The sequence below is a fragment of the Macrobrachium rosenbergii genome, chromosome 22 (genome assembly GCF_040412425.1).
Source record: "Macrobrachium rosenbergii isolate ZJJX-2024 chromosome 22, ASM4041242v1, whole genome shotgun sequence".
Classification (NCBI taxonomy): Eukaryota; Metazoa; Arthropoda; class Malacostraca; order Decapoda; family Palaemonidae; genus Macrobrachium; species Macrobrachium rosenbergii.
The window spans coordinates 15,541,042-15,556,010 of NC_089762.1; the positions used below are offsets into that span (position 1 = coordinate 15,541,042).

The following is a 14,969-nucleotide window of genomic DNA, read 5'->3' on the forward strand; positions in this document are numbered from 1 at the left end:
AAGGGAGCTTCTACTTTGGGCAGATCAACACCAGACGAACCGTTTAACATGCTTCATACAAGGGAAGTCAAAAGTTCTGGCAGGCGAATTGAATCGTCAGAAGCAGGTGATACCCACATAGTGGATGCTAGATCAGCAGGTATGTCTGGATCTATGGAAACTGGGGGGGGGACCCCAATTCTCGACCTTTTTGCAACTTCCAGAAACCACTGTCTTCCTCTGTTTTTTTCGCCAGTCTGGATCCTTTAGGGTGGGCAACAGATGCCATGCTTCAGAACTGGTCCAACAAGTTCCTCTATGCCTTCCCACCTATAAATATGGTGAGGCAAGTTTTCAACAAATTTTGGATGCACCAGAATGTAGAAATGATCCTAGTAGCTCCGTTTTGGCCAACGAAAGAGTGGTTTCCAGACCTCGAACTGCTATCAGACTTCCCAAGGCTTCTTCCTCAAAAGCCTCATCTACCCCAACAACCTCATTTTTGGCAGTTTCGTCAGGGTTTGTCTTCTCTGGCCCTAACAGGCTACAAACTGTCAGGGACTCCTGCGGAAGAAAGGCTTTTCAAGAGGAGCTTCACAAGCTATTGCCAAATGCAGACGTCAGCCCTCAGACAGAGTTTATCAGGCAAAGTGGGCGATATTTTGAGATTTGTGCAAAAGCCGCAGAGTTTCCTCTTCCCAAGCATCATTGACAGAAATAGCAGATTTTCTGCTATATATGAAGACCGACAGAGGCCTTTCTACTCTGACGATTAAAGGGTACAGAGCCATGTTGGGCTCAGTATTCCGACATAGAGGGATAGATCTCTCTTCTAACCACAATTTGTCAGACCTTATCAAATCGCTTGCTATATCTAAACAGAAAGAGGTTGTAGTAGTTCCATGGAATTTGGACATGGTACTTAAATGGTTATGTAGCCCCCATTTTGAGCCATTACGTTCAATCTCTTTAAGAGATTTGACTAGGAAGACACTGTTTCTTGTAGCCTTAGCAACAGCTAAACGGATTAGTGAGATCCATGAGATGGGTAGAGTGGGCTTTTCCCAAGGTGATGCTGTCTTCCCCTGTTCTTTGGGTTTTATGGCTAAAAATGAATCCTTATCCAATCTGTGGCCTCATTCTTTTTCTATTTAAAGTCTGTCAGAGATTGTTGGCCCTAGTGTCCTGTGAGGGCACTGAAGTATTATATTTACAGAACAAAAGGAGTGCATGGTTCGTCTAGTGCTTAATGGAGTTTGGTCAAGAACCCCTTGTGCCCACTGTCAAAGAATGCCTTGGCATTCTTCCTCAGAGACCTAATCAAGGAAGCTTATTCCTCAATTGGAGATGAAGCCCGTCCCTTGTGTAAAGTGAAGGCACATGAAATTAGAGTAGTAGCAACTTCCTTAGCCTTCAAGCGTAATGTCTCTCTCTTCTATATTGCAAGCTACTTTTTGGAAGTGTCATTCAGTATTCGCTTTGCATTGTTTAAAGGGGATAGAGACTGTATGTGAAAACTGCAGTACATTGGGTCCGTTTTCAGTGGCTGGTGTGGTGTTGGGGGAGGAGGCATAGGAAGCAATCCTTCCTACTAAGTTTCACCTTGAAACAAGGGTGTTGAGTTTTTTAAGGGGGCCTGGGGGTAAGACTTGCCTGGAGTACCCTCCAGTCATTTATGGTTGGGTAATGGTGTTTTTATGGTGGTTTTGGTAGCTTATGTTTTCTCTGGCTATATATATATATATTTTGTCTGTGCCCAGGGCAGGGTAACTTTTTATCCGTGTGAAGCAATTGGAATTGTTCTTTTCTGCAAGATACCCACTAAAATAGTAGGCAACTCTCGGATGTAACACCGAGCCACTATACAATAAGATGAGTGCCATCCAGAGGCAGTATCTTCCTGTAGCAGCTCTCTTATCAGGTGAGGATTCAACAGACATTATTTTAATGTTAGCAATCTTTTCTGTTCTCAAATCCATTACAATTATTAATGTTTTGGGGTAGATATGTTCATGCCTCCCACTTCCTATCAATGTGGGAATCAGTAATGTAATTACTTGGTAAGTTACTTATACTGTATAAAAATGACATTTTTATGGTAAAATAAAGTTTCATATATACTTATCAAGTAATAAATGATTGGAGCCTAGCCTCCTCCTCACGCTTGAATATGAGTGCATAAGCTCTTTTGTTAGTTGTTTCTCTCTTTCCCCGAAAGTGGGCAGGGCACGTCGCCAAAACCCAAAACAAACTAGCACGACCTGCAAATTTCAAAATTTTAAGCTGCTGATAATAGAAACTAAAAGCAATGTAATTACTTGGTAAGTATATATGAAACTTTATTTCATCATAAAAATGTCATTTTTCCTAATATATAAACTTGCGGTCTTTACAATAAGGGCCCACCTCTTACTACCCTGCATTCTGTTACCTGGGCCAAAAAGGTAAACTGCATAGAACTGAATGTATACCGACTGGGTGGGCGGTGCTTCCACCCCTACCATCGGTAACTGTTACCATCACCAACGTTGCAAAAGTTTAGCGCCCAGATTTCCAGCTCGCTGAAAGTTAATCCCATACGTAAAGACCTCAGGTTTGTATGTTAGGAAAAATACAAATTACTTTGGAAATTTGTTGTTTCAGTGCGGTAAAATAATGGTTTTATTTTATGATTCTATTGACTGGTAAACTCATTTTATCTGGTATAGGAACTCTTAAAGTGTACACATTGTGATAAGGCATTGGTTTTTATATTATATACAGTAATGGTTTTTTGTGATATTCTTTTTTTTATACATTTTAACTTTTTATTTACTTGACATTTTATCATGAAATATTTTTTGCATTTTACATTACATAGTATACTGTTGTACTGTTTACAGACAGGAAAATTGTATATTCCATTCTTTGTTTAGATTTCATCATGTTCATTATAGAAACTGCTCCTTTCAGGTTGATGAATTTGTGATATACAGCGATGAAGACGAGGATGCTGAAGATGAAAATGATGGAGAAGAGGATGAAAATTCACGTGATGGAGGAGGTTACATTGCTCTGGGTGGTGTTCCTCATCATGCTGCACATTCCTATCACCATTCATTTCGACGGAAACGGTCATTTATGCAGGTGAGAGAGGTTCTGTTACTAGATTGGATGGTATGGAAGACCCTCCCCCCAATTCTGTAGAGAAAATTGTACCCGTAAAAAAACAGGTTTTGGCATAGGAAAAACCTGTTTTTGGTAGTTGCTGTTGAGTCCTCAAGGAGTTACCTTCCATGGGTCTACCAGAGCTCCATGGTGAACAAGCTAATATCAAAAAATTCTCTTTAGTTGGTCTCATGGCCAGCTATTGTGTCGTAATGTTGGGACTTCCCAGAAGAGAAACTGGTTGATGACCCAAAGTAGGAATATAGAAGGTTTACACACAAAAAAACTAAATTTCTTAAAACTAATTTATTATCTTAGTAATCCCAATCATACAAAAACAGATGAAAATTTGGCCTCTTCACAGCACTAGGCAACCAGGAAAAAAACCAACAGTACACACAATATATACACACAAATGCGAGACACAAGCAACAAAATTTAACCAATGAAAACTACCACTTCACACACACACACACACACACACACACACACACACACACACACACACACACACACACACACACACACACACACATCAGTTATATATAAACTATGCAATCAAAGTACAAAAACAATTGATTTATATATATATATATATATATATATATATATATATATATATATATATATATATATATACATACAGGTATATATATATATATACTTATATATATATATATATATACAGGTAGTCATCGACTTTTTGACTGACCGACTTTAGGACAGCTACGACAATATAATAATATATAATAATATTTAATTTTATATTTTGCTAAAATAAGTCGTAGCGTCTGATACTTTTTTTCCCCTGCCGGCAGCGCTCATATCATATCCGAGAGATGCTCAGCTTTCGCAGCAGCGTTGTGTGTTTGTGTAAAAAATAGTAAAAGATTCATATTTTTGTAATGTATTTTGTATTTCTATTTTTTGCAAATAAATCAAATGTAATAACAAATTACCGTATTTGATGGCTTATAACACGTATGTCTGCATAGGACGCACCCCAATTTCAGCAGGACATTGAGGGAAAAAAAATAAGGTTTCCTAGCCCATGCTCATATGATTTTGGTAAGTAAAAACTGTAGTATTAGGTTATCATATGCATATTGTTTCTTACCAACAGAATCAACAAAAACATTAATAAAGAAGTTATTTACCATATTTATATTTATCAAAATATGTATTATACAATCAGCCATTTACTACGATCGAATGTTTCGTCTGCTGCTGAAAGCTACCTCATAGGTTTACCAATAGATTGCAACACATTCATTTGTAAACATTGTTTCTTACTGGCAGAATCAACAAAAACATTAATAAAGATGTTACCTACAGTAATATATGTTATATATATCCATTATATATTATAAAAGTATGCAATCAAGGGGTAAAATCCAATAAATAAAAATGTTTCCTATGTAACGGCTCGAGCCTCATGAGCAACTGAACAAAGCCATGTTATTATTCTTAAAAGAGAATGCTAGCACGAGTTACGAAGTATCAACTCAACGAAGCCTTGTTATTATGCCTAAAGAGAATGGTAGCAGGAGTTGTCAACCACCAATTGATTGAAGCCATGTTGTTATGCGTAAAGAGAATGTTTGCAGGAATTGCCAACTACCAACTGAACGAAGCCTTGTTATCCGTAAAGCTCTCGAGATAATCACCAATAGGTGGCAGCACACATACTGTAAGTCTGTAAATGTGGAATGCAGCGATCCGCTGTAGACGACGATAATAATATTAACATTTTAATGAAAATATCGATAATATCAACGTAGATATTGATTATAATACTAGCAGTAGTAATTGCGGTGATGGTAAGTGTGATAATGATAAATAATTATAATAAACTTTGTTTTTTAATAGGTTATTAGGATAACACCGAATGTTAGGCTAGGCTACAACATCTACGTGACGTTTCATGTATAATTTTGGCCAAAATTCTTAAATTTTGAGCCTATATTATGTACATATGACGAGGGATTTTTAGGCTATTTTTTTTTTTTTTTGTTAAAAAGTGCGTCTTATATGCCGTCAAATACGGTATATATTAAATTCAAACCTATAAATAAATAAAAGTAAATAATACGTCATACGTTTAGCCGATTGGCAATGCAAATGGCAGATAAGAAAATGTAAACACCAGACAGATGGTTTGAATGCCTACAATAAAAATGTTAAATACAGTAATAAAAGTAAGTATTAATCAAGGAGTTCAAGCATGATAAGATTTCATATGCTAAACGTAATAATAGGTACTATACATGGACATTTTTGGGATAATATAAAATGTATATGTAGGCTAGTCATACTTAGGATATAATATATGATGGATAATATACGGTAGGTACAGAATACATGTACATATGTGGTTGGTCGACTTACGACGAGATCGACTTCCGACCACTCTTTCAGAACCTAAGTCAACGACTACCTTTATATATGTGTGTATACAGGCAGTCCCCAGTTATCGGCAGGGGTTCTGTTCTCAGGGCGTGATGATAACTGAAAATCGGTGATTGTCGATGCCTTTTTGGTGATTTTTGGGGCTTATCAGCGCCTCTGTTAGGTATATATCAGCTCCAGTACCCAATTATCGGTGCCGATAAGCAGAAATTGGCGATTTTCAGCACTAGACAAGCGCTGTAAAACCGGATCGCCGATAACCGAGCCCACAGCTAACCAGGACTGCATGAATATATTATATATATATATATATATATATATATATATATATATATATATATATATATATATATATATATATATATATATATATATATATATATATATATATATATATTATATGTCCCTGTTTACGACGGGGTTCCGCTTCAGCCAAGGTCAGAATCCTAAAATCGTCGTAGTCGGAACATCGCCGTAAAACGTCAAAATCATAAGAAAACCTTTACTTTTAATGCTCTGGGTGCATTGAAAACGAAGGAACCTGCATTATTATTGAGTTTTACATCAAAAAACTCAAATTATGATTATTCTGCCATTTTGGGGCCATATTTCTTCCGGTTGATCGGCGCATTTAATGCGCCGTAACCTCGAACATGCGTCAGTTGCGGAAATAATTTCTGATGAATATTTGAAAAGCGCCGTGAACCTCGAACGCCGTAGTCGGAACCGTCAGAACTGGGACTGCTCAGTATATATATATATATATATATACTGTATATGAGTATGTGTGTGTGTGTGTATGTATACAGTATAGTCATACCTCGATCTTACACGATTCGATATGCGCGAATTCACACACACACAAACTTTTCACTGGAACCTAACTAATTGGCATACGCGATTTTTTCACACACACGCAAAATTCTTGAGAAACCCTGCAGAAGTGGATATGTTTAATTTTTGAAGTAATTTCTGGATCGGGTCCCGTGTCACCCGGTGAAAAAGTCCATTCAGCACTTATTTCTAGGTAACCTAATACAGATACCAGAGAAAGCAATGAAATGCTGGAGTTGACATTCTCAGAGCGAGCCCATCAGATGGAGTCAGTGGAAAAAGGGTGAACTAAGCAAAACACGGAACCTTATCCTATAGAGATCCCAAAGTCAAAAGTCCCACAGGGAGGTGCTGTTACAAACCCATGCACCACTCGCGGACAGCACACAAGACACCGCTAGCCGCATTCCATTTCAGCAAGCACCTTCGGTCACACGTTTTTTCGTTGTGCTTAATCTGTGCCTTTTGTGCATCATTATGGCTTCCTCACAAGGTCTTTCACACCTAAGTTGAGTACCAGTATTTTTGGTTTTTTAGCGGAGGCGATTGAGGCTCCTTATTTCCTTTAGTTTAATAATTAGTATTTATAACGCCCGCCTCGATCTCCTCTCGCCTCACGTGACCTCCATGGTTCGTGGATCTGGGTCACTCCTGTTTTTTGATCTTTCTCACGGTTCCTCTTCGTGTTTAGGATCATTTTCCTTTCATGAGGTCTAATTAGTGATTTTGATTGATTAATGCTTATTTCTTTGCTTCGAGATGAGGGCTGGTGCTTAGGCCGGGCTTCCTCGAGCCTATTCCTCGCCTTTACTTCAGTTCTATTAACATGCCTTATTTTTGCCCTTCTCTCTCTTTTTTAGCTTCTGGAATTTTATTTACGTTAGTACTTTTAAGTTTTTTGTTTTATCTTTAACCCAGTGTTCGATGTATTTGATACTGATGATTATTATGGATATTTTCTTTTAGCCATGAGGCGGCCATTTCCCTTCACGTCCACATCGTGTTGGGTATGGTCCTCCTCTTGTTTTGTTTTGTTGCGTTTTTATTTTATCCTTTTTATGGGTTGGTTGTTAGCTTTGGATTTCTTTGAAGTGTTAGTTATTGCCTCCCTTTCCATGAAAGGGTGGTCAACCATTCTTTTCGCTCACATGCCTTTCATAAGGTTTGTGTTCGTATTTTCCAATGCGCGCTTCCTTAAGTTTTACTAGGTCTTCCCTTTATGTTCCCTTCCCTGTTTCGCTTTCTTTATGTAGGCTAATAAGCTTCCCGTTGCTGAAAGAATAGGATCTCATGTTGCTCTCTCCCCAGCCCTGGCTTTTTCTCAAGGTAGGCTAATGAGCCTCTTGTTGCTGGGATAATAGGGGCTTCATGTAGCCTACCCTAGTTTGGGCTTTTTACTTAAGGTTGGGTTTCCAGTTTTTATTATGTCGACCCACCCTTTTCCCTCCTCTCCCGAAAGTGCTCTCTTCCTGATTTGTTTTCAATCTTGTTAACTTATCCAGGCTTAATGAGAGCATTCCTTCCTTTAGCCTATAGCATATGCCCTCTTCCTCTGCATTGTTTGGCCTCCCTTGGTACGCCCGTGACTTTACCTATTTACTCTCCCTCCTGGGATTGTTGCGGTCGGGAGGGCTTCTCCCGTCCACCATCTTTGGCCATCTTTATCTCCCTGTCCCCATGGAGGTTGTTCCTGTTCCTCTCCTGCTTCTCTCGCTTGTTGCACCACTCAGTCAGCGAAAGTGGGCTGGAGATTGGCCAGAACGCCCGGATTGTGCATTCCTACCTCTCTGGCTGCCCTTTTGCCCTTCCTCCGGTTTTCATTCTCCCTTCATACGCCTTCCGGGCGTGTCGTTAATTTGGCGACACCGTTCAGTCCTCTTCGCTACAGTTAGAGCTTCCGCCTGACTGTCTTCGTGTTGGGCTTTTGACGTTCCTCGTTCCTTACAACTACTGTCTTCTATCGGAGCGCATTCTCGTTTCCGCTCCGGCGGTTCTAGCGCTTATCGGTCTTCTGTTATCGCTTAGTTTCATATTATTTTTAGTTGCTGGAATGCGCTTCCCGACAGCGTTTAACCTTCCATTTCATTTTGTATCCGCTAATTTACTTTAAGGTACGTTACTCCGCTAGTTCGCAAATTTATTTTTGTTTTATTTATTATTTTATTATTTATTTTGTTTTGTTTGTATGAGATTTTACTCGGTTACCTCCTGGATCATTCTGGCTGGTTTCACGGCTTTTGTTTACTGTGTTGTTCGCACACTACTCCGCACTCACAGTGTATCATAATCTCATACTCTTACAGGTGGTACGCTGCCAAGAAGAAGGGTGCCCGCAGCCCCATCAGGCCAGCGGCCACGGTTTGTCGGTCTCACTCCGATGTGCGGTCCACGTAGGGGATCTTATTGTTTCTGGCACTCCTGACGGATGATGCTTGCTACGCTTTACGCAGCAGGCTATCGGCGATTGGGTGATCATGCATCTTTCCTAGCCAACTATAATGTTTACATTTTTCCGATCTCCTCCGCCTTCGGTAAACCGCAATAATGTTTTTCTTCCGGCAGGCTGACCGCAAGTCTCGTGATGCTTCGCTTCAGGCCCTTAAAGTCTGGGTTAGCGGCTTTGGGCGCAACGTAGGAGCTGGCAATCCATATATACTCGGCGACATTTGTAATGTCCTTTTTCCCAAGCGCTGATCACAGCTTCGTCACCGACGCAGGTTGCTGCCCGCTGATTGCCGGGATTAGGGAGTTGACCCAGCCCTCTAGACGGTTCGCTCAGATATGCCTCCAGAAGACGCGCGAACTCGATCTCGCCTGAGTTCCAGCATTATCCCGGAGCATCGGCAGGTATGTAAGTAGTGCAGCAGATAATTGCATATTTCATAAGAATCGTTCCATAGTAAAACAAGTATGAAATTTTGCACAAGTGCTCTGAAGTTCCTCTATCGTAGAGTATACACACGCGAAAATTTAATATGGCGCCAAATTCCAAGATGGCGCCAGTATCGACAGATTTTGGCTAATTTTTCACTAGAATGGCATGTATTTGCTTCTAGCAATATGGTAAAGCTCTTCCATACTATTTCAGAATATTATGTTTCTATAGCTTCCCAGCACAGTTTACCTTAAATATGGGGGCTATATGGCTGCTACAAGAAAAGGTAGAAACAATAATTATAATGAGAAATAATGTCTGGTTCAACAATTATCGCTTTAAGCATGGATCTTGGTTTCTGTGGTTTTAGATCCTAATGAGGCCATCTCTTCGAATAACTCATCAATTTGAAGGAAAATTAATAAATGTAAAAGAGTGTATGTCTGCACACAACCAGGGCACACTGGCAGAGCATCACTGCTGTGTAACTCAGCATAAATTCAGTGCCAGCTAATCCAGCTTTACTAATCCTGTAGTCTTAGACTAGTAGTTGTAGTATATGGGTTTAGTTTAGTGTCCCAAATGCTTTCTAACAGCCCCAGACCAGCTATAGTTAGATAGCCAAGACTGAATAGACAGGATGTGCCAGCGCTGGAGAGCCGAGCCAGCAGGGCGGGGGGCTGTCAGCTGCAGTGTAACCAGGACACGGCAGATGCAATTCAGGTTACAGCCTCTAGTTTGTACAACTCCTGAGGACAGCATACACTGACTACTGTGCTGAGAAAGCAAACAACACTGAGCAGGCATTAGAGTTTGAGGAGGAATGGACCTTCGAAGACAGAGTCCACAGTTCCACTTCTGGCACATGGCAGGTTGTCTATGGAACTTGTGATATTCCTACTGATCAGGTCCTTCCGTGAGGCCAATTTTGTCCTCTACTGCTGTAGCATTGCATGAGCTGATACCCTACTTCTTTTCCAACAATAATACAAACTATGCTCATGGCTGCCTATTCACCTCAGGGACATGCTTACCTCAGAGAGTCACACCCAGAGTTGCACAAGGAGTTCAAGGCTGGCAACTCGTTGTGCACAAGACCAGTCGCCAGTTCAGCAATGGCTCTGACCAAGCTCATGAGCAGACCAATGCCTTTATAAAGGCTGATGGCGGGAGTTTGGCTGGGCTGACTGAAGATCCGTCAGCACTCAGAAGATGGATGGTGGCTGGCCCAGAGAGATCATCCGCTTGGTGTCTGCATACGAAACAGAGGTTCAAAGTAAGGAGTCTAATGAGCATGACAACACACCATGAACAACACCATGCGCAGAAGACATTCTTGGAGAGGAGTCAGCAAGCTGTCATTGTTGGCTTTGCAACACTTGGGAAGTCCTTTTCAGGAAGAGAGCCAGGACCTGTATTCCATTGACAACAAAGACATTGCCCACCCCAGCTCAGCAGAACTTCTACAGACACACCTTGACAGAGGCACAGATTAAATTTCAGAAGCTTTCAGACTCTTTGGCAACAATGCAGTCTCCTTCTCTATGAGCCGATAAAGAAGAACAGAACTGACTTCTTCAGGCAAGAAGCTGCTCCCTGTAGAACAGTCAAAGCAGAAACTTCTGAAGGAGGATTGCCAGCTTTTCTCAAAGCTACGAGTATCCTGTCAGAGCCGTGAATGATCTGTAGTGAATTCTTCCAGCACGAATCAAACATTCCCAGCTTCCTCATAGGAGGGTGGTGAGGCTACACATGTCAGAAGTCTCCAGCTGACCTCGGTCCTGGAGAGTCATGTTACACTAGGAAGACAAAGAACCAAAGACTGATGTCCTCATTGTAGATGGATCAGCTTTGGTCCATGCCTTGCCACCAAAGAAAGAAAGACCTTGAGGGCTATGCACTTTGCAACTTCTTGCCTGTGATACAATCCTATAGCAGCAAGTACACATCGTCACATCTTGTATTTGATGTATACAATACATCCAGCCTCAAAGCTGAGACCAGGCCCGTGGTCAAGGAGGAAGGCGAAGGTGACAGACAAGCACCACAATTCCATCCAACTGGCGCACTTCCTAAGACACGATGCCACAAGACAGAGTTTGTTCCAGTTCCTGGCAGACAAAGTTGCCCAGATGTCTGCCACAAATGTTGTCATTGCCACGAAAGGGTCTGCTGTCCTCAGCACTCATGAGGTTAGTCTTCAGGGACTGGAAAAGTGCTCTCATGAGGAAGCTGACACCCGCATCTTTCTCCATGCCAAATATGCCACAGAACATGGAGCCAAGACCATCACGGTTAAAGCAAATGACACAGATGTTCTTGTCGGGTTGCAGTCAGGTGCTTTCTCCACTCTCCACAATCTAGGGCTGGGAGAAGCTTATGTGGTATTAATGTGGCGCCAGAGCCTGCGCTTGGATTGCTGCAAGGACCTGTGCAACTCTCTGGGCCAGGAGAAGGGGTGAATGGCATGCCTTTCTTCCATGCTCACAGGCTGTGATACAGTGTCAGCCTTCCGAGCAAGGGCAAGAAGACCGGGCCTGGCAGACATGGAACATCTTTCCAGAGGCCCTCCACTGTGTTCTCCAAACTGAGTCACCACCCTCTCAGAGTGGAAGAGAGTGACCGAAGGTCCTTGAGAGGTTTGTCATACTTATGTATGAAAGATCCAGCACTGCTGGCACTGTGGATGAGGCTAGACTTGATATGTTTGCCAGAAAACAAAGGGCATATGAGGCCATCTCCACCAACCAGAGTTTCTCCTCCAACACACCAAGCTTGCTGCGCACTCAGGCTGGTTGTGTGTGGGGCAGGCCACCCAGTGTCAGCCACAGCCAGAGAACCCTGCTGAGTGGGGATGGCAAAGTCTGGTGAAGCATGGCAAGTCCTCTGACAACCAACTCACTTCCTTAGCAAGAGTTGCCAACAGCTTACCAAATGGGATGCAAAGCAGGCTGTCGGGAAAGGTGCAAGTGCTACAAGCTGTCTTCCTGCACAGCTCTGTGCACTTGCAATGTGAAGTCTTAGATAAATATTGCCTCTCTCTTCAGTAGATAATCTAGCTTGAGTATCCAACGTCATGCTATGCCTACCTTTCTTATCCTCAATTTTTCAAAGGTGTAGAAGGAGAGAGACCTATATAGATTGGTTGTGAACGAACTGCATTTCTCTCTCTTTCTTTATGGTTACAGTCTTAGACACAATGTTGTATGTGACCATACCATTACTATTTCAGTTGGCATTGGCATATTAGCTAAACTGTTCGATCTGCCAGAATATACCATTAAATAAAAACAGTTGGTCTCTAAGTGTTCGCTAGCGCTGTGATAGAAAAACTTTTATGGCAACCATTTTGTACGCCCATCTTGGTTACAATTCATTTAGTAAGGGTTTTCTAATAAAATGTGTGTGGTATGGAACATTTTTATAACCTAAAAGTCGAGGTTTAAAAAAAAACTGGTATATTCCATCCAATAGATGCTCCCAAACCAGTGACTAACATGTGATGGCGGCCATTTTGAAAATAGCCATCTTGATTTTCAGGTGGCCAGCTACTCTTTTCTAAGAGAGCGTAGTCTTAGGAATGTTTGTGCCAAATTTCATGCTTGTTTCACTATCTGAACGATTTTACAGAATCTGCTGCTAAAGTGAGGCAGGTTCTCCACTGTTTAGCTCTCCTTCCTCTGTTGCTTCTTTAAAGGCTTCTAAATCTTCATACCTTACGGGCAATGCCTGGGTCTACGTCTGAAGGTGAAGTCCGTTAAAAAGAAAACCTTACCTACTCCGGCAGGCCGATATGGGGTCCCTCCGGCGGCGGCACGGGCGACGAGCCCCGTTCCGTCGACGAGTACAGCCTCCCCTTCCGGGTCCCAAGCGGAGCCTCAGTCACGTCAGGTAGTTCCCCCTCCTTTCTTTGGATACGTTTCATTTCCTTTTGAACAATTCCTTGGAAAGAATCGACGCGCAGGTTTGAGAAGATCGACGCGTAGGGTAGACATAAGCTGTCCGGGTCTTTACTTTTTCAGTCTCTCTTCGCCAGCTGTGAATCACAACAAGGTTCTCGTTCTAGGTCTCATTCTGTTCCTGACCTTCCACTCTCCTCCCTTGATCTAGGGAATCTCATGCCTCGCTCTTTATGCTCCTTTATACCAAGGTACTTTACCATAGAGGGTTTGGGTACCCAGGAGAGTGGAAGAGTTGGAGTTCTATCCTGACTGACATCTCCCTACACTGGGTTTGCCAGGCTGAAGGGGAGAAGTTTGGAACAGGTCTGACAAAGTCCTCAAGGAGACGCAAGACCATCCTAGGACCAAGCCCAGTCGTCTTTGATGAGGACCTCACGAGTGGCAAGCGGAGAACACTCAAGCTGGTACCAGCTAAGGAGGTTCACCATGTTCACTCTAAGTGATGTTCTCCTTCCCTTGCACTTGAAAGGGCCTCCCTGGGACTAGTCAGGCTTGCTTCGAAGGAAACCCTTCCTCATCTCCGAGAGACGGACCCAACATCTCGCCTTCCCGAGGCAATCAATTCTGGAAGGAGCCCCTAATACGTTTACGGTGACTCGGTTGGACTCCAGACTGCGCCTCTGATTTGTTCAGTGAGCAGCCCCTAAGATCCTGAGACGCTCTTGAAAACAGAGGCTGATACTATGAAAGGCTCTCGCCAGGCTTTTGAACTTTGGCTTTAGCGGAAGCAACTTTTAATATAGGAAGATCCATTATTCCAGGTCTTGACGAAATTCTGGCGAGTTTTTTCAACAAGACCTGCTTGACTTTATGATCGTTCCGACTGGCCTGCCGAAGCACATCTTTTCAGCAGCCACCCGCATGAACCAAATAAGTTTCTTAAGAGTTCGATCTGGGAGCTAATCTTTTTCCCACAAGAAGAAGTTGATGCAGTCTATCTGAGGCAGCTAGGTCAATCAGAGTCTCCGCTCCCGCTGGGGTCTGCTCCTATAAAAGGAAACAGTCTGATCTTGCTAGCCCTCCCACAAAGTCCAGTAAGAAATTTAAACATTTCTCTCAAACGCCTTTCCAGCTCAGTCCTTAGTTCAGGTTCCTTTACAAGGTCAGCCTTCGACTCCTTTCCTCCCATCCTCCGCCTCTCAGTATGTCCCAAAGTGGTGAACCCGGCACATCAGTCTTTGGCTGCTCCCTCCTATGTTTCCTCCCCAGCCTTTCAATCCTGCATATGAAAGTCAGGGGAAATTTCGCTCCAGACAATCAACCAGAGGCAATAAGCCAGGTGGCTTCGCTCGGGGAAGGGGAACCCCGGCCTCCTCTCCCAGGAATGAACAGGGGAGGTAGAGTACCCAGAGGGGGAAGCAAAACACAGGACCATGACATACATCCAGGGCGGGAGGTTGTACCATTTTCGAGCTCGGTGGACCTTTCTGTCCCTGGGCTCAGAGTATAGTTTCCAAGGGCCTAGGCTGGTGCTGATCACAACTTCTCCGCCGGGTTTTACTTCTTCTTCAGGCTACTTCTACCAAGGATCTCGAGGACTGAGGATCTCCTACAGAAACAGGCTATAAGGAGTGAGGACTCTGAAGTTCCAAGGCAGGCTCTTCAGTGTTCCCAAGAAGGGTTCGGCTAAACGGAGAGTAATTCGGGACTTGTCCCGCCTAAATTCCTACATTCAAGGCGGCATAAGTTTCGGATGCTTACTGTCTCCTGCCCGACCTCACTGTCCCGTGGAGCCACCAATCTCTTCTTAGATCTTCCGACGC

The 14,969-nt window shown here is 42.7% G+C and overlaps 1 protein-coding gene across 1 annotated transcript in view; it reads left to right on the top strand.

Moving 5' to 3' along the window:
* DCAF12 (DDB1 and CUL4 associated factor 12-like protein) overlaps nucleotides 1-14,969 on the top strand; it is a 155,566-nt gene that overhangs the window by 38,323 nt on the left and 102,274 nt on the right. Inside the window, exon 3 of the mRNA XM_067124272.1 lies at nucleotides 2,930-3,105. Within this exon, the coding sequence (XP_066980373.1) occupies nucleotides 2,930-3,105 (176 nt within the window). The remainder of the gene's footprint in view (nucleotides 1-2,929; nucleotides 3,106-14,969) is intronic.